The 21,050-nt window shown below is 28.7% G+C and overlaps 2 protein-coding genes across 3 annotated transcripts; both read right to left on the reverse strand.

Moving 5' to 3' along the window:
- Positions 1-4,741, reverse strand: LOC124939410 (ras-related protein Rab7-like). Its single transcript, XM_047479889.1, has 6 exons — positions 4,599-4,741; positions 1,124-1,175; positions 896-944; positions 653-789; positions 120-221; positions 1-45 (listed from the first exon to the last, which is right to left on the reverse strand). Exons 1-6 carry the CDS (start codon positions 4,739-4,741, stop codon positions 1-3), a joined length of 528 nt encoding a protein of 175 aa, XP_047335845.1.
- On the reverse strand, positions 4,215-10,808 carry LOC124937804 (myb-like protein X). 2 transcript variants are annotated; one of them, XM_047478131.1, is made up of 3 exons: positions 9,540-10,808; positions 5,573-6,476; positions 4,215-5,219 (listed from the first exon to the last, which is right to left on the reverse strand). In XM_047478131.1, exons 1-3 carry the CDS (start codon positions 9,615-9,617, stop codon positions 4,741-4,743), a joined length of 1,461 nt encoding a protein of 486 aa, XP_047334087.1. In that variant the 5' UTR covers positions 9,618-10,808; the 3' UTR covers positions 4,215-4,740. The 2 variants fall into 2 exon arrangements, with proteins under 2 accessions (XP_047334087.1, XP_047334086.1); XM_047478130.1 differs by having other exon boundaries at positions 5,573-6,596.
- Positions 10,809-21,050: the final 10,242 nt, after the last annotated feature.

A 21,050-nucleotide genomic window follows, 5' to 3' on the forward strand; every position in this document is an offset into this window, starting at 1 on the left:
TCATAGGACCACAAATGGAAAGTTCTCAGGGTCATTTGGGCTAGCCTAAAAAACCCAAAAAACTAACAAAATAGTTAGTTCAGTAAATTTATGAATTTTTTAACCAAAATAGTTAGTACCTGAAGCAAAAACGACTTCATCACATTAACATCATAGACGTTCTCAGCAATCAGCCCCTCGATAAAAAGCCACGCCAAAGCTTTGGAACCTTTCTTGTCCTGCTGTGTTCCATATCTGCAGGGATTGATTACTATACTAAGAATATAGAGAAATTAAATATATAACAACTTGTGTAATGAAAATTGGAAGTAGAAGTGAGACATTTAGTCCATCACCAAACTGACATTTCCATGTTCAACTTATTAAAGAATGAAAAATGAATATAAATTATCATCTAGCCATTATATCAAGTATATAGGATCATATTGGCATATTCAACATAAACATTTTGTTCATTGCAAATCATTAGGTGTTTGAATCCCATTGTTAAACCCTAAAGAAAATGGCACAAAATTTAACCTCATTATTCTTTTGTGACCACCAAATACATTTTTTTTAATGTGTTTAAAGATTTTGAAAAAAAAGAATCTAGTGTTGACATTACATACCAATTAAATAATCCAATCAAAATCTAATATTGAAGAAAGCTGACCTGCAAAATGAAGGCTCTGTCTTCAAACTTTAAATTGCTGAACTTCTTACTAAGGAAATCAGCTCCAATGGTAGCCTTATACTGATTGCTAAACTTACGATTCACATACTTACAGAGTCGAAGCAATAAATAAAACACTAGACAAAGAAATACATCAAAGAACTTCAACAAAAGAAATCATTATCAGAATGTAGGGTACCACATGATTCTTATTGATTCATCAATGACATCTTCCCGACCTACCAGAAGAAGATGAAAGATATATCCATGTCAGCAAATCAAAACCTCGAACCTTAATATACAAACGAAATCAAAAGTTGAAATTCTACAGAAGGGCATGTTTTGACCATATTCAGAAAATAATGTTTCAGATCTACGAGCAGCCAACATGATATCTCAAGTAAATGATTCGAATAACAACATATTTTAAGTCAAAAGGTTATGGGTGCCCCATTACTACACGCATAGAACCCCAGGTTGATTTGGAGTCACCCCTAGCAAACTCAATTCCATCAAAAATCTCCTGCAATAATGGAAAATAATGTTCAAACAAACTAAAAATTATATTTATTTCAAAAAACCAGGAAATGGAAAATGTGTACCATAGTAATTAATCCATATGTTAAGTTATTTACTTAATTGCAGCAAAAGGAAAATTTGACAGAAAATATATGGATGCACCTTCTAGAAGATCAAAATAGGAATAAGTTCATCATCAATGGAAGATGGAAGACAAAATGAAAGAGCATGTTTTTAATATAAATGAGCATTGAATTCATGGTTCATCGTCCAATCTGACTTTCTGCCTACTCCATCCATCAATCTGCCTACGCTAGCGAATCCTCTACCGATGTTGAGTGTGTTAAGCTCCGTCGGATTCTCCTCTTCAATTTCCATATCCGTCGAAATGTTTAACTTCTACTTCCATAGATCAATGAAGTACAAACCCATGTGTTGTTGTTGATTGTCATTTATATAGATAAACTTGTAAGATTTACTTAAAACCCTAAATCCTCATCCAACATAATAGCACTTGGATAATATTCAAAATCCTAGAATACATAAGAAGGTATTGAGACGAGAATGTCTTACCTTAGCGGAGCAGCGAGATCGAAGGGGATAGGGTTTGAGAGAGAGTCGGAACCCTAAAAATTGGAGATATAAAATGAGGGTCAAAATTAGGCGCTTTATATAGTATGAAAGACGCATATTACATAATGCACGTATATGTAATATGGTCTTTCAATGTACGCATATTACATATTACGCGTAAGTGTAATTCGCGTAAATGTAATATGCGTAAGTGTAATTCGCGTAAGTGTATTACGCGTAAGTGTATTACGCGTAAGTGTAATTCGAGTAAGTGCAATTACAGGGGTAAAATGGACATTTCGCAGGGCAAAAAGGCCCATTTTGCAAACATTAGCAGACGGGGGCCTTTTTTGGAATTAAGCCACTTATAAAGGCCATTTCATCAAATTTCCCTTTTCATTTTATATCAAATAAGTTGAATAATTTATAGCAATTAAAAGAATCAACTACTGAATAAGTTTAAATCAAAATAGCCCTATATTGTGTTGTAAGACAATTTATCTTTGTAAAATTGTAGTTGAGACAACTGAAAAAATAAATTCACACAAAATAAAAAAATGAGAACCTAAAATAATTTTGATTTATTCTTGAAAACCCTAGAAATCGGAGTGGTTAATGGAGTTTTGTTTTGATTTTTTTTAAAAACCCTTGTTTGATTAAAGTTAATAAAAAAATAATTTTTAAATTATTATTTTTTACAAGATTATCCTTCTTATCTCTATATTTTTTATTTAATAATTAATTTATATTAAAAGCAAGTAAGAGATAATTTTAATATTTAAATTAATAAAATGATTGACTAGATAATCAATATGAGGGTTGAATTTTTAGATAAAATTCTGGTTTTATCCTTATAACTAAAGATCAAAGAAACTCTTTATTGAAATTTTACTTAGATTTTATTTCAAAATTCAAATATCCATCACACATTAAATTAACAATTTTATCCACATAAATACCAAAATTACTCTCTGATATTTTATTTTATATTAATAAAAAAATCACTTTAATATATATATAATATTTATTTACATTTTAATATTTTTTAATATAAATTAAATTTTAAAATTATTTTATTTTAAATATTTTTATTAATTATCTTAAATAAAAATTAAAACATAATATAAATTCAAAACTATAAGATACCATTTTATTTAATATAACATTTAAATTTTAAATAATTCAAATTAATAAATAATTATATTAAAAAATAAAATTAATATATTTTTATTAATTTATAAATATTTCTCATCTAAATTAAATATTTATAAAAAAAATTATTTGATTTTTTTAATAAATAAGATTGTGCTAATAAAATTTAATATTAATATATATATAATATTTATTTTATTACATTAAAATTTTATATTAATATAAATTAAATTATGAAATTATTATTGATTTTTTATATATAAATATATTTATAGAAAGAGAGAGTGTGTGTGTGAGAGATAAAAGGATAGATGCAGAAATAAAATTTAAAATTTGACTTTTTTCATTATTAGGTCAAACAAGGGTTATTTTGGAAAAACCAGACAAAATTCAAATAACTCCTTCATCAAACAAGCTCCTAGGTTGAGCTTCTTTAGGATTCTGATAAATAAGACAGGGGGTGTTAAAATAATAATAAAATAATGATTTAGAATCCTTCTAGAAAAAAAGAAAAAAAAAGCTAGAGAAAGATGTCAATATTTTTGAATTTTGGACATCAAGACTATATTTTTAATGAGATAAAAAGTTTGCCTACAAACAATTGGTCATTTTCATAGCATTTTTCCAATTCAATTGGTCACCTGTCAGTCCATCTATAAACTTCTACAACCAACCACTTATCTTATCTTGACTCTTGATTCAAAGAAATTGCCACAACAATTTGAATTAATGAACTAAATCAAACAGATCCCATTTATGAACTTCAAACCGAAAGTAAAGCAGGATTATTATCGAATAAGCTGCACCGAATAAGTTGCTTTCTTATATTTCAATAGAAAAGCCTAATAAAACTACCTACCATAAAAAAATGTGATTTTGAGAAGCATAACTTTTAGGGGATTGAATCTCAGATCTCAGTAGGGAAATCTGTACAAATTTGTTTTAAAAAATCCATTGTTTTCTTATTTAGTGACCATTTTTGAAACATGACCAAAAGTAAATGTAGGATGATAACAAAGAGTTTGAACCATTTGAAGATGCAACAACTACCTTACAGAGAGTAATAAAAGAAAACGAGAGCAGCAATGGGGGATTGGATTATACACAAGCAATTAGAGCCTCCTATTAAAATCAATTGAATGAACTACTAACTAACTCATCTTTCATTTCTACTTTTCACGACCTTACTTGAACATGATCTGTTCTATAGGCTCGTACATCTGTATATCTTACATTTCATCTTTTTTATGAAATAGAGAACAATCCTATGTTACAAATTCAAAATTGTGAGGGGGGGAAGTGTATAAAAGAGGGAATGGCAAAAATCAACCAACAACACTTTCTTCTTTCTTTTACATCAGATTTAGCTCAATCTGTATAATTGATTCAAATTTTCACAGCCATAAAACCCAGTTTCAAAAATAAAACCCACCCTCTTTATCACTATCCAGTCAAATGTCAAAGAATCCCTTGTTTCAACCAATAAACCGCCTCTCCTTTCTATATTTATTTGTTTTTCCCATTTAGCACCCTTTAAAAGCCGCATCAACCAACTGTAGAACTATCTACTGTATATGGCAATGGCAAGAGTTCATTTCATTTTAAACTAGTAATTTTAAATGATATAAATCACTCATACATGCTAAACTTAAGGGCAGAGTCGGCATCATGCAACCATTAAAGAATTTGGCTATAGAAGAACCTGGACTTGGAAATCCGGAATATTGGATGCTTCTTTACCGCGAACTTCTGCAGAGCTGGAGACCATCTGTAAGGAGTGTATGGAATCCAGCCAATAACCGCGCTTAACCTTGGAAGAACTCCAATTAAAGCCCTAAATTCCATCAATAAGGAATAACATATGGAAGAGCACAAATGTCTGCTGACTCAATCTGCAGAGCTTCGGCCCAAACTCTGCTTGCCTCAGCTGCCTGATTAGAAGCTTCATTGGGCTTCTTGGAGAGATTGGTATTGCTTTTAAACAGCCATTCTTGATTGTCAAAATCTAATGACTCCTCAATTTGTGGAACCGTAAGTATCTGGCTCAAATACTTTGAATCTGGATGGGGAGATTTAATTCGAGCTCGAGTTATCAGGTTAGTTTGTGATATCACTGTTGAAGGTTTTGTGGTTGGCATAGGGACTGGCTGAAGTTCAATTACACCATTTACCTTTTGACCTTCCTTAACAACATCAACCTTATGATTGACAACCGCCAGCCCATGTTTATTGGAAGAGATTAGAGGATTGGAAGATGTTAAGAAAGGCTCCAATTTCCTCCCATCGTCTGCCCGTGACATTTTATTAGGCCTGGACTCCAAATCTGTATAGCAAATGTAGTAACTTGATTAGTGAACTTACAGGGAGAGAGATTACAATCATACTTGAGGGAATCTCATTAGATTTCAGGAACAACTCAAGCCATACAATTCAGAAAATCAAGATAACTGTTGAAGTTTCCAGATATCATTCAAAAATCATACCCATATTATAAAATTTAAGTCAATTAGCAAATAAGATATAAATAGTCATCTCCACTAATCATTTATATGAATTTAGACATCAAAGAGCTTGATTATTACTCAAGTTTTTACACTAATCCCAAGCATATAGTCACATCTGATAACATTAATGATAATGTGTGATTTGAAGTGATCATCGTGTTCAAGAACTCACCATGAAGAAACCCATTGGCTTCAACTTGCGTTCTTTTCTTGAGATTTCCCTCAGTAACAGCACCTCTGAAACCATCTTTAATGTGATGAAGTGTGATGTTCTGAGCACCAGGAAGAAGATCATTTACCTCAAGTTCCTTCCTCTTCTTGATGTTTACATCGGTGAGTGTGCCTCTATCTCCATCTTTGGTCATCAGATGAGAAAGCATCTTTTGAGTGCCGGGAATGTCATTCTTGTTTAAGGAACCTACAAATTTATCTTGCCCCTTATTCTTATTTTCACTTTTCTCTTCATTTTTCTTATCTCTATCCTTTGATGTGCTTTTCATCTCCTGATCCTCTTCCCAACCTTTTGGTTTTGATTTCTCCTCCAAACCTGTTCCAATAAGTGGCTTAACCATTCCTCCTTCCAGTCTGTTTGAGGCAGTTCCAATACTGTTCTGTAAAATCGGATGGCCAATTGGTCTTGTGCTTTGCTTAAACACATGTTCATCCATCTTTCTGTTATTGAATCTTTTATCCAAGTCATTTTCCTTCCTTTCAGCCATGGGTCTTTCCATCTGTACAGTAAATTTCTGTTCTGTGCTAGAAATTTTGCCAACCAATTGACTTCCAGAACCTTTATCATCTTTAATCCTTCGGGCCAACTCTTGAACATATTTGGCATTGTCGTTTTTCTCAACCGGAAGGCTGTTTGGGAAAGTTTTTTCTTCCCCTTGATAGTGAAGCTGCGTAATCTGTTTCTTTACAACCAAGGTTTTGCTTTTGTCTCTATCATTCTGATCTTTATGATTGAGCTTTTCTTCCTTGTATCCCTCGGCTTGAACATCAGTCTTCTTCTCTCCTGAGGTACTGCTTTTCTCTTTTTCTTTATCTCGGTCCTTCTTTTTTTCCTTGTGCTTCTCCTTTCTATCTTTCTTCTCCTCATGTTTCCCAACACTTCTATCTTTCTCTCTTTTCTCTTTGCCTTCTCTCTTCTCCTTGTCCTTCTTTTCCTTCTTATGCTTTTTCTCCTTGCGCTTCTCCTGCAAAGCATATACAAGTTAAGTGTAAAACACAGAGATGTAGAAAGAAAATAAGAAAGTATTTGTGTTGCCAGACAGAAGTCGCGTATTCGGCAATTGGTCATATATATAAAAGGCAAATTGGTGCAAATGAATTCAGTACTCAAGGTTTACTCATCACTACTACAAAGGACATGTCGTAAATCAAACAAATGAGAGGATATCATCCCTGTGAAGACAACATATAAAGATGATAAATAATAAATTCATTTAACGCAATCACTGCAGTAAATCCAGAATTAGCAAACATTTCTTGAAGTAAAGAATTATTTCCACTTAAAACTGTATACTCGGTTACCAAAACAGTATCATTCCCTCCTCCTGGAATGTAGACTTATTTATTAATTCCAGCGTTTCCAAAACATGTTGCCGATCGTTTAGCTCACTGGAAGAGCGCAAGACTTTTGACCACAAGGTCGTGCGATCGAGCCTTCGTGATATTTTTTTAAGTAAAGGAAGGTTACGTCAGATTTTAATTTTTTTAACTTTTTTATTATTTTCTATATTTTTGCAGTGGTTGTGGAATCAAGCAGATCGTGTCATACCGATTACAACTACTACTATTAATGCAATAAAGATGTAAAAGTTGAACAAAAAAAATACACGATGGATGAAGTTAATGAGAATTTAGCCAAAATAGAAATTATAGACAAATAGGGAAGTGATAACACGGACAACATATAACACCTGCATGATATGCTACTCAACCAAATATAAGAGAGAATCTTCATTGTTTGAGACTTTAGTCTCAGTTTATTTTAGGTCAACACCTTTTTCTTTTTTTAGGTTAATTCGTGTATAGTATTAATAATAACAAAGTAATCCTAAATGTGTTTAATTAATGTACCAAACTTCTTAATTAGCTACCTTACATTGCATACACTACACAACTTTTGATGATCCAAGATAAAATTTGCAATTGGGCATGGTATTCCTACAAGTCTGGTTTCTGATCATTTCAAAGGATCACAATGGGCTGTTTTGTAACCAACTTTTTTTCATATTGATTATGTTGATCCTGAAAATCAACATTTGTTATGATTGACAAAATCACGATGATCTATAAATACGATCTGCTCAAGATCCAAAAAATAATTTGACATCATAAAAAGAAAAAGAAAACTCTATGCTAAATGAAGCAAAAAACTCTATAATTTGGATCTTGATGAAAAATTAAGTTGCAAGTCAAATGAAGCAACAATCTTACCCTATAATAGCGATCATGATAAAAATATAATTTAAACATGATCCAAAAAAATATTATACCAAAAAAAACTTCCAATTTAAAAATATCGTGATTGCGACAAATACTAGTTTTCAAATAGGCTCAATACTATTAAGACAACAAGCCCAAATGGATGAAGAGAAGGAACACAAACAAAAACATGAAGATGTCTTGGAATCTTGGAGAATTGAGTAACCACCATATAATCTTGGTGATACACTACAAACTTTTCAAAAGTTAGGCCCATATAATACTGGGGCAACAGCAATAACAGCTACACAAATTATAGCATTGAGGAAAAGGGTTAACATTAGCTTATTCTTGACACAATTTATACTAGGTCTGACACTTATATCTTCTCTTTCCTCTTTCTAGAAAAGGTACTGAGATACAAAAACAGCTTATTGGGGACAACAGTCACTCGTACTTAGTAGCAACATGTAGTTTTCCATTATCCTTCCCAATCAAATCATTTTGTTTATCGATTCAGCACTTTCAAGTGTAATTTCGAATTACTCCGCTGTTTCAGATTCACAATCATAACTAGCAAGTCCTATATCCAGTAAAAAAAAATAATAAACTGATGCAGCCTTCACTGATATGTGTATACTTGATTCTCTGGTTACCTAAGGTACAGCTGATTATGTAGTTGTGTTATTCAGAAAAAAAAACATGTTAGTAGTTTAATTCAGTATAGAAGCTCAGGTAACATGATCATATTGAGTTTTGATTTAAACTTGTTTACTGACTTATCATATTGATGTAATACAAGTTTTGTAAACTGGAGACTGAAGGCTATAAGCATCAAGATAATTCTCACTTCATATGCACAACTTTTTTAAACCTTTTTACCTCTTGTTTTTATCTCCTCAACCAAAGCTTTCCTTTGTTACATTACAATATCGAATGAAGCAAAAAATTACACTATAATTTGGATCATGGTCAAGAAAATAATTTCTATACCAAATTAAGCAACAAAAATTACATTGATCAAGATGAAAAATTAATTCGATGATGATACAAAAAAAAATCTTACTACGCTTATTTAGATTAACGTGAACTTCAAGTTACACATTATCAGAATCACTTGAGGCATAAATGGGAACAAACTGCTAGCACCAAATAAAAGGATTACAAGCAATATAATTGCCTTTGCTGTATACATACAGCCTTTTTAACCCCTTAACCCCAGGATTCTATGATTCACTTTAGTCAGATATATGGAGAAACAGGGGAAGTAGAACCCCAGACCAAACCTCAGCCTATGTAGAGATTAGCATCATGTTCGTACACTTTTTGGACCTTTCTCGACATTTAGTTGGAACATTTCTTAATATTCTTTTTAGACCAGGAATTTTTCCCTAGGGGAAGGAGTCCCCCTCTCTAAGGCATGATTTCTAAGAAACTCATTTGGAGCATACAAGAAACTTTAAAATGTAACACATGCAGAAACTTCATAGTGATCAGACAAGTCAATGTAAAACATATTTGAAATGTGATGATTAACCATAAAGTATTTTACTTTTCTCTGTTAAAGCAAGTTCGGCGAACACATTCAAGTTGGCATGATGTCAGAAGCTAACAACTATTAAACACAAAGAGAATATATGAATATCACATGGAAAATATAAAACCAAGTAAATTTAACTGGAGAAAGAAACAAAAACAATTAGATGAACCTTTTTCAGCAAGTTGAGTTCATCTATTCTGGGCTTCTTTTCATATCCAGGCGGTGGAAATGGAAAGCAGCGAGACATTGCACACTAGCCTGTGATAAGCAAAATGGAAAGATAACTTCCAGAAACAAAAATAACTTGGTATTCACTTTCCAACAGTGTTGTTCCAGTAAAGGAACGAACCAGTGACTATGCTCTTGTCCATGCACCATGTCCCCAAAATCATTTCCAGTTTGATCAATACTCCATGAGTTTCCCCACTCCAACAAAATTCACTCACTTTTAACTCCAATGCTTCAAGGAAACGATTTTACTCTGATCAACTAGTCCAAATCACTGTAACAGCACCCCAAACACTAATTATAGAAAACCCACATTCAGAATCACTGGAAAATACACAAAAGTAATCGCCAATTTAGCTTAAATAAAGCTAATTCAAGTAGGGTTTTTTTTGAGAAAAAAAATTATGGTCCACTGGAATTTGATATCCTTTCTTGTGTGTTACTGCCAACACCATAGAATCATCACCTTTACTTTCAGTTCAAAGTCCAATACCATAATTTGTAGCTGCTCACTAGAGAATTCTATATCTGCAATCCTCTTTCATGCCCAAAACAATTGACTTTGGACATAATCATGGCCACCAGCATATACAAAATCAGAACATTCACTTAACCCTCGATCTTATCTCTGAAGAAGATCCAAGCGCAACAGTCTACTGAAACCCAGATTCCGATTACCCTTGTAGGAAACCCTAAACAGTAATTGATCAAGCGAAACCCTAGAAGCAGAGCATTCCTCAGTGAGACTAAACAGAAACCCTAAAAGTATGAATAGTTGAAAAGAGTGGACAGCGAGAGAATAGTTCCTTCTTCTTCTCCTCAACAGCGATATGGGTTCGAAGGTTAATTGAAGAGGAGGAGAAGGGGAGATAAAAGACAGAGAGATGGATGGATCAATTGAATGAATTCCAAGAAATCAATTACCTTGTCGTCCGCTACAAAGAGTCACCATTGTAGGGGGGACAAGATCTCGATAATCAGTTCTCATCTCCTCCCAACTCCTTTTGACTATATACTTCTCTCCCTTTATCTCTCTCTCTCTCTCTCTCTTTCTGTATGAATCCTTGTCTATCTATAGTCTTTTTCCTCAATATAGGTCTTCCTCTTCGCTCTCAAAAGGTCTCACCCCCTTCTCTCTCTCGTCTCTCTCTCTCTCTCTCTTCAAGGATTCTGAGAGAGGCCGTTTATGGCGTATACTACTCAAAGTGTGTTTCGAATTGTGGGTTTTCGGAACTTATACGCTGATTCAACAAATCTACAATTTTAGGGCCAAAACTCACATCCACAAAGACTCTGCCTTTTTCTTATTCATGCTTATTTTCATATTCATAATAATAAAATAAAATTCATACTTAACAAAAATTAATCTAATATGTAAAATCATAAATAATAATATTATTTATTTTAAATTAAAGAAAATTAACACTTTATCCTATTATAATCATTCAATTTCATTTGAAGTACATCCGATGAGAATAAAACCAGTGAAAATTTGATCTCTTATATCGACTCTTTTTAATTGGCCTATTTGGTATTTCATTTATTTGATTTAGAGTTACTTTATATATTTTAATTGGAACTATTTAACAGTGCAATCTAATTTTATGGATACCACAAAGTAATATTTTGATAATTAATCCAGTGATATTTTAATCTTTTAGGTCGACTTTTTTCAACTAGCTATTCTAGTAAGTTAATATTTCATACTTATTTAGTTTAGAGTTACTTTATATATATTAATCGAAACTATTTATTAGTGTAACCTAATTTTTAAGTATACGACAAAGTGAATATTTTGATAATTGAACAGATGACACTTTGATCTCTTAGATACTATTTTCAACGGGCCTATTCAGGTAGGTTGTATATTTTAATCGGATCTATTTATTAGTGTAATTTAATTTTTATCGATACGACAAAGTGAATATTTTGATAATCGAACCAGTAATATTTTAATCTTTTATGTAGACTATTTTCAACGGGCATGTTCGGTTAGGTTAATATTGCATATTTATTTAGTTTAGAGTTACTTTATATATTTTAATGAAAACTATTTATTAGTGTAACCTAATTTTTAGGATACTACATAGTAAAAAAAAATTATTTCAAATTTATATATATATATAATGATACTTAATTTTTAAAGTGTCCGGATTGGCGGGTAAGAGTTGTGGTTAATTTGAATATTTATGTGAGAATAAATAGATATTTGGGTCGGATTGTGGGTTGACCCGCCCATAAATTTAAAACGGTTAAAAATATATTTAAAAATGTTATTTGTAGGTTTCGAACTTGCAACCTAACAAAATAAGTGCAACCCTTTAACCAACTAGGCTAACAACACGTTATATTTAAGATTTAACATCAAATTTGATGAACGCGAGACATTTTAACAATAAAAGTTTAAATTTTTAACTAACTAATATATATATATATATATATATGAGTAATGATAGAGAGCGAGAAAGAAATGACAAGAAAGTGTAGGGAAATGATGTGTCAATCCTTAAGTGGTTTAAAAATCTGAAAATTCTCTCTCCTATTAAATTTTCAAACCACTTAGGGATTGACACATCATTTCCCTACACTTTCTTGTCATTTCTTTTCCGCTCTCTATCATTACTCATATATATATATATATATATATATATATATATATATAATGATGCTTAATTTTTAAAGTGTCCGGATTGCCGGGTCGAGAGCTGTGGTTAATTTGGATATTTATGTGAGAGTAAATGGATATTTGGGTCGGATTGTGGGTTGACCCGCCCATAAACTTAAAACGGTTAAAAATAAATTTAAAAATGTTATTTATAAGTTTCGAACTTGCAACCTAACAAATCAAGTACAACCTTTTAACCAACTAGGCTAACAACACTTTATATTTAAGATTCAACACCAAATTTGATGAACGCGAGACATTTTAACAATAAAAGTTCAAATTTTTAACTAACTAATATATATATATATATATATATATAATGATGCTTAATTTTTAAAGTGTCTGGATTGCCGGGTCGAGAGCTGTGGTTAATTTGGATATTTATGTGAGAGTAAATGGATACTTGGGTCGGATTGTGGGTTGACCCGCCCATAAACTTAAAACGGTTAAAAATAAATTAAAAAATGTTATTTGTAGGTTTCGAACTTGTAACCTAACAAAACAAGTACAACCTTTAAGCAAATGTGATTGAGATGTGGTTTGTCGATAGTTAATAGACCTGTATCATTTGAAAATGGTTAAATCAAATATTTAATTGACCAAAGTGTGAGGTCATGATGCTAATTATTACAAAATATGAATCAAATATTTGATTGACAAAGTGAAAGTGTAAAGTCACGAAATGAGAGATTCATTCAGAAAAAATATGTGATGAAACATGTAAGAAAATAAATTGTTTTATCGAAGTGAATAAAATGTGAAATGAGAGCGTTGTATTTTTATTTTAATAATATTAAACATTGAATAAATATTATTATAATTTTTTTAATTTATTTTATCTTTATCTTTATCCGTGTGCATCGCACGAAAATTTTTCTAGTAGGAATTAATGATTGTTATGATAAGTTTATTTGTTTGGATGGTCGACCATGATAAATAATACTTTAAGTGACCGGGAAATAAAATATTCAGTTAATAAGATTAGTTGTAATGAACTTATATTATCAAAAACATGTATTCATCTTATTTGCTCACCCTAACTATTCTTTATGAGATGAATTGCTTATTTTTTTAATGGAGAGTTATTTTATATATACAAAAGATTATTGCAATTCATGATCATAATAAGCAAATTTTGAAAGTAATTATTTATTTGTGTAACCTAATTTTTTCGATGAAGTGAATATTTTTTAAGTTCAAATCGAAATTAATGATATTTAGGAAAAGTTTGTTTGTTTGAACTCGCCACCCGCCACGATAAATAATTCATTTTATTTGCTACCTCCAACTATTCTTTGGGAAGATGAATTGAGTTTTTCTATTTTGATATCTCAATATTTGGGATGAATTTATCTTCTTTTTTTTTTTTTAATTTATAACAATCATATTTAAAAAAAATAGTTTTGATGTTGGAGGATAATCATCCAATAATTCCTTAGATGGAAATATATATATATTATTTATATTTTTTTTTAGCTTTTATATTAAAATTTTAAATGCATCAATTTAACAAAATTCTTTAACTGAATGATATTAACTTATATAAATTTACAAGAATAGTTTAAATGGTAATGAATCTTACCTTATAAATTCAAAATCACATATTTAATTCTTACTAAAAATATATATTTATTTTTTTCTAATTGAAGGAGGATAGTTATAGCCACCCAAAATTAAACTCTTATCAATAATAATAATAATAATAATAATAATAATAATAGACTTATATAATAAGAATAATTATGTATATTTGAAATTGATGTTTTTTTCTTTACCATAAAAAAGAAAGAATAAATGTATATTTAATAAATTATCATTTATTATAACAGGATAGAAATTTAAAATGAATAGATTTGGTAGTCCTGAGTTTTTGATATGATAATACATTTACCACTTAATCTAAAATGACTAATAATTTATTTGAATTTAAGATGGTTTGATAATAATTATTTAAAATAATATTTTTTTAGAATGAAAAAAAGAAAGAAAAAAGTTAAAACAATTGGTCATGTGCCCTGTTTGGTAACCGTCCCTACCCTTATATTGGGTCCGACAAGTAGTTAAAGAAAGCATGGTGGCATTCCCCCTCCAACAGTTACAATATATATTAAGAAAAAATAAATTTAAAATTATAAAGTTTATTATTATTCTAAAAAAATAACATATAAATGAAAAAATTAGTAATATGACAATAAAGGATATTTAAAAATAGATAGAAATTTTAAATATATGAGCTAAAATGATATGTTAGTATTTTTATATTCATATATAAACAATTAGTCAAACCATAAAAAATTAAGATGGAATATAATCAATTAATTGATAAAAATGACTAATTATACATAGAAACATCTCTATTATCAAAATATTTATCAAATAAATGGAATTTGTTAATATAGGTAAGTATTCATGGACGAATCCATTAAGAGGCTCAGTTGAAAAAAAAAAGAAAAAATTAAAATAACTTATAATAAAAATGTGACTTTACCATCTAATTTATGGAAAAAATGATAAAAACATACTTTTATGTACGCGTTAAAAAAAAATTCAACCCAACCCAACCCGTAACTCTAATTTCTATTTCCGTTTTTTTTAACTACTTTTATATGATTGTAATTGGGGCACAACAATTACTATAAACCAAAGTTTTTAATTGATTTTATATCTATCTTGTTATGAGAATTGAACCAATTTGTCCAACAAAATCCCATAATTCAAAAATCACAAAGATATTGAATGATAATTGAAATAGTCCAAAATTTCAAACCCCATTTGAAAGATTATGCATAATATTGGGCCTCTTTGTTATATATTTGGGCTTACTTGATGCCTTATTTTTAAGACCAAATCAAATAATTATATATTTTTTTTAATATTATAAAAATTCAAATTCACCACAATTATGGCACAAATTCTTGTTCTTTACTAAATACTCATGTATTAATTATAAATAATTGTCTATGGAAATTGTATTAATTTGACATCTTGGACAAATGTTCTATTTTTAGCAGTCTTCATTGCCCCTGTGATAGCATAGCAAGCCCAGATTAAGGCAGTGTGGGCAGCCCATTTAAATAAAAACAGATTTGAGCTAAATTTCCTTATTTAAAAAAAAACTATAAAAAAAACTATAAAAAAAAACACATTTTTTAAAACTAAAATTAGGGTAGTTAATTTTTTTTTTTTACGTTTTTCTACTTTGTGGCTAGGCAGCCCAAAATTCAGGGTCGACACTCTTCTTCGAGACCTTCAACCAAACATGGGATAAGATGTTTTTAGGGTTGAAAAAGTTTTATAATAAAATGCAACTTTATCTATCACTATGAATATGATTTAATTTGAAACATGTATACTCTAAGTTTATTATATAAAACACATAATAAATGTGATTATGACAATATAATAATTAATAGTAAGAAGTTTATTATGAGTAATTATATATATATATCCTTATCTAAGTTATCTTCAGTCATTTTTTTTATAAGAGCAAAACTAACTATGATATATTCTCATTTAATTTAGCATCACTCTCATGTAGACCAAATATCTTATGAGTGATTTAATTTAATTTAATTTAATTTAATTTAATTTTGAAAGGTGAGTTATTGTTGTATTTTTTAACTTAACTTGGGTTACTCAAGTTACAAGGCTCCATTTTTGTGGAATGAATGCAAAGTTTTTAATTTAAGAAAGAAAAATATTAATTAGTTTTGTATATATTCTTTTAATTAATTCATTTTTGATGATTTTTTTTTGTTGCACAGTTATTATTTTCCAGTTTAAATGCATTAATCATTTTTCTAACCAGATTGTTTGAACAACCCTTTACGTGTTATATAGATCTAGATATTATTTAAATATTTAAACAACAAGTCGTTGTAGTATAGTGGTAAGTATTCCCGCCTGCGTTATTTTTTTATTTTGTTATATAGAACCCTAATATTGAGGATTTTCTCATGTTACTAATTTTTTTTTCTTTTGTTATATAGAACCCTAATATTGAGGATTTTCTCATGTTACTAATCTTTTTTTATACATTTGTGAGGAACATCTCTTCTTTATGCTCATGGGTCTATTGGAAGGCCTAGTGTAAATTGTAACGAGAATATTAAATGATGGATTCCAAATTTTCGGGTTTTGTGATGGATTTGAATTATACATGCGCGCACACTCATTATCGGCACAACATTTGAGTACTTTAAGCGATTTTATTTTAAAGTAATTTTTAAAAAGTATATACTTTTTTGTTTTTAAGAGAAATATATAATATTTTAGTAAATTAGTTAAAAACTTTAGAAGCTAAGTTCAAATTTGATATGTATTTAATTTTTAAATTTTCTATTAGAAGAGGGGATAAATGGCATGGGGAGGAATGACCCTATGCATCTATACATTTATTAAATTGTCAAATGGATTAGAAGACAATTTTGACTCTTTTAATGACACCTTACTCTATATGTTTTTTTTCATTGTCAAATTTAAAGGTGATATTGTAGATGAATTTTTTCCGTGTTCATTGAAATTCGATTGAGTAAGTAAAAGAATTAGAGATCGCGATATATTCTTTCCATCATATATGTTTAGATTGACATGAATTGATGCCCTAAAATATAAGTCTGTGTCCAAAGTTTGGAAGAAAAAAAGCAAATAGTTCGATAGTGTAAATGAACTTAATCCCTTGTACATTAATGTTTCAACTTAGAGTGTCGGTGCTCTTGTATGAATATGAATGTTTTAGGACCCACAACTTTAATTTGAATTTGAATAAAAAGAAAAATACAAACAAAAATTCTTATCTAGTCAATAAATAATAGTGAGGGGGAGAAATTTATGATGTTATGGTTGTACCGACATTAACTAAGTTGTCATGTCCTTTTACCCCCTAAGAGAAAACAAAAATCATTAAATGTTGAATGCAAACAAACAAGGCCTTATTAAATATTGACAACTTTCATCCTAGTGAAGGACCATGACATTCACATTAACCCTATCCATATTCAATCTACTTAGAAATGCTAAACAATATTTTATTCCTTATGATCTTCATTCCCTCTCATTTGTTGCACTTTTTGTTTATAAATTGGGAATTTTGGGACCCAAAATATAATTAGATGTGACTAAAAGTACATAATTATCTCTAGTCTTGTTAAAATATTATACAAAATGGCTAAAATACATCTAACTAAGGTTAAAATTGAGATTTCTTCTAAACTTTCTTTTTTAAAAGTAAAAACTAAAAAAATATTTTATATATATTTTTAGTTAAAATAATTTAGTCTAATCTAACCCTTTTTATTTGAACACTTTTTGAATGTGATGTAATTATGATGATAATTGTGATAAAATATAATTATTTTATTGAATAACATAATTTATTAATTTATTAAATTATTATACACTTAATTATTTGAATTAAATTTATTTCATAAATATTTTTTACACTACTTAATTAATTTGAATAATTCAGTATCTTAATTTTTTTTATTTAATTCATAAATTATAAATTACACAACTCTATAGATTTATAAGAACATTTAAAAGACAACTTTATATCATAAAATTTAATCTAATTATTTATTAAAATAATAAAATTGTCTTTAAATAATTTTTTACATTAATTTCATATATGTAACTTTGATATTTTGTTTGTATAATATTAAATTATTTATATTAATAAGGAGTTTCGAGTTGTGAGGTTGAAAGAAGAGGTCCCAAATTAAAATTGACTCTAATAATGAGCCATAAATTGTGAAGTTCAAAAGAAGATGTCCCAAATTGCAATTAGCTCCCAATAAGAAATCCTAATTTGTTATTTCGGCAATTTTTTTCTTAAAACTCACCTAACTCAAATTTCTGGATTTTCCTGACACCTTACTTTGTATGTATGTGTACATATATATGTACCAATGTCATCGCTATAATATAAAAGACATCCCAAGTGTTTTTAAAGGATACAAAATTATTTTTAATGATTCTATTTTTTTTTAAATTTAAATACATACAAAGATCACATATACTTTCAAAGGGTGTATTATTGGTAATATAGGAAAGTAAAATAGTATTCCTCATAGTAGCTATATTAGTATTTGTAGCAATAAGCTCTAGGATATACCTCCTCACCGCCTTTACAAGTCATCCCATTACTATTTTACCTTCCAATTTTAACCAAATTATTTGCTAAAAAATGCATCTCACTTTTGTGTGGCTTTAATTTATAAATTGTCAAATTTTAGTATTTATATTTAAAATAATAATAATCAAGAATATAAAATATAGTTATATTATTATTTACTATTATCATTATATACTATTTTTAATTTAATTAATTAATAGTATTTAAAATAAATTCTTAGATAAATAACATAATAATATATATTATGATCATTTTTATTAAAATCTTATTAATTTTTTAAATATAATAATTAAGAATATTTATAACAATAATATTAAATAAAATTAGAAAAATAATATTACTAAATTTAAATAAAAACAATAAAAATAAATAGAAGAAAAATCAAGGTATGTCTTTATATCAGTATATTAGCTAGATACTAAATATAAAATCATAATATATAATATATATATATATATATATATATATATATATATATATATATATATATATACCATTTACTATATTCAAAACAAATAATATAAATATAAACAATTGGTGTACATGAGAATATAATAGATGTAACACAATTTAAGTTTTATCACTATAAAATCATAAAACTGTTTTTTTTTGTAATTATTTGTTAAAAAGAGTAATATTCTATTTTGCATGTAGTACAATAATTGTGAGTAAGTATATAGATTCCCCGAAAAGAAAATTCTAGCAAGTTGGTCAACTTAATTTGACAATAATTTTGAAGTACTAATTCTATTCCTAGGCTAAAGATTTTATTCTGATTCTCTCCCTTATAATATATTTTCCCTAAATATATACATATCTCGATCATTTAACTAATTATAAATAATTGTGACCAGGCAACAAGAAATTATGCATATGCATTGTTTACATGTATAATGGCTTATTTGAAAACACTCATTCAAACCAATTATTCAATAGGGTATAGATTTTGATGACATCCTCTTTTAAAATATTGTGATTGCATTTAAAAAAAAAAATCACAAGATATTGAGATTTGGTCCCTTGAGAAATAAAACGATCTTCGTTTTTAAACCTTCTTTACACCGTTACAACGACATAATCAGAACAAAAAAAAAGCATCATACTTGAATGAAGAGAACAGCAGGATGCCTACTTTATGAATTTTGTACCAAAAAAATATAATATTATTAACATAAACAAACAAATTCCCAAATATATGTACAATTCACAGATCTTAAATAGTCATAGAAAATTTATTAGGTAATGAGAAGTTTAAAGGAAAATCAAAAGGCTGGATTTAGAATACCTAGAAGAGATCTAGTCTCATTGCTTAGTTATTAGTTATTGAATTATTAATGCTTCCATTTTTTGCAAGTTGGCTCACATGCTCAATCTCCTAATGCTTACAAATATTTCTTAATTGATTTTGTTATCATAAAATCTCAATATTTTGTTTCAAATGAAAAACATGTGATTATATTGGACATCAATTGATCTGATTTAAAATCCAACAAAATGATACTAGTTTAGGGTGGTTTCAAGGAATTTTGTGACGGTATGTTAGGTCGCAAACTATTATAGATATTGTTGACTATGTCTCGACCTTTTTTTATGAAATTTGTGACTAAAACTTCAGCACAAAACAACTTAAGTTGTAAAACATTATTTACAAATTATCAGTCTTTTAAAATTCTATTTTATATCATGCAATAATAACACAAAGATGGTATTTAATTTTTTCTCTCCCACATCAATACTACCAAAAAAAAAAAAAAATTAAAAAAAAATATGATGTGAATCACTTTAGGTTTATTCACTCTTAGGGCTAGTTTGACATTGCCCTTTCTAGGACTTTTTATAGTTTCCTTTTTTAAAAAATGTATATTTAAAATTTGCTTAAAATAAATTATTAAAATATTATTTTGTATTTAAAATTTAATAAAAGAAAAATAAGAGTATTTTAGTTGATGAATTAAATAATTAAATAATTAAAAGTATAATATTATAATATAGAGAAATTAAAAAATATATAAGAAAAAACCTATAAAAATAAAATACTAATTGTAACCCTAAGAATACATCTCTCCTTAGATTCGATGCGTTTCAACATTGGTTTGCGTGTCAGACTTCTTTTAAATGAAACATTATTTAAAAATAATAATAATAACTGGGATCATGTAAAAATAATTAATTTTGTTCAAATTTTAATAATTTGGGATCGATCGCGATTCCGACGAGCGTCCCTGCTTAGTGAAGAAGAAGACCCAAAACGACGTCGTTTCGTGGTGCCGTTAGGCGTTCCCTCCGCGTTCGGCGATCTCAGCTAACAGAGTTAGTCCATCCCGTTAGTTGATTCATTGGAGCGGGCGTTCATTGGCTCTATTACAGTGGGTTGTGTGCCGCATTCATTGGCACTAGATAAAAATTTAGCGCTGATCCGATGTATGAGAATTCTGTTACATCCTATTAAATATAATTTCGGTTATACCAGATTCACAGTTTAATTTTTAGTAAAATAATTATTTGAAATCAAATTTTAATCTTTTTCTTGAATTTTTCTTTACCAAAATTTAAAAAAAAAAAACTATTTTTAAAAACATAATAAAAATTATGTTCATTATTTTTATTTTTAGGTATTTTTAGATATTTATTTAATTATTTTTTAAGCCATAAAG

The sequence above is a fragment of the Impatiens glandulifera genome, chromosome 5 (genome assembly GCF_907164915.1).
Source record: "Impatiens glandulifera chromosome 5, dImpGla2.1, whole genome shotgun sequence".
NCBI classification, from domain to species: Eukaryota; Viridiplantae; Streptophyta; class Magnoliopsida; order Ericales; family Balsaminaceae; genus Impatiens; species Impatiens glandulifera.

Bases quoted from the DNA above. Each gene is read 5' to 3' on its own strand.
- LOC124939410 (XM_047479889.1), bottom strand. From the start codon at position 4,741: ATGGAATTTAGGGCTTTAATTGGAGTTCTTCCAAGGTTAAGCGCGGTT. The intron at 945-1,123 runs GTTCTATGCGTG...TTGTATATTAAG, and splicing joins TGACTCCAAATCAACCTGGG to GTTCGAGGTTTTGATTTGCT. The intron at 222-652 runs GTCAGCTTTCTT...TATGGAACACAG, and splicing joins ACAGAGCCTTCATTTTGCAG to CAGGACAAGAAAGGTTCCAA.
- LOC124937804 (XM_047478130.1), bottom strand. From the start codon at position 9,617: ATGTCTCGCTGCTTTCCATTTCCACCGCCTGGATATGAAAAGAAGCCC. The intron at 6,597-9,539 runs GTTCATCTAATT...TATGCTTTGCAG, and splicing joins AACTCAACTTGCTGAAAAAG to GAGAAGCGCAAGGAGAAAAA. The intron at 5,220-5,572 runs GTGAGTTCTTGA...TTTGCTATACAG, and splicing joins AGCCAATGGGTTTCTTCATG to ATTTGGAGTCCAGGCCTAAT.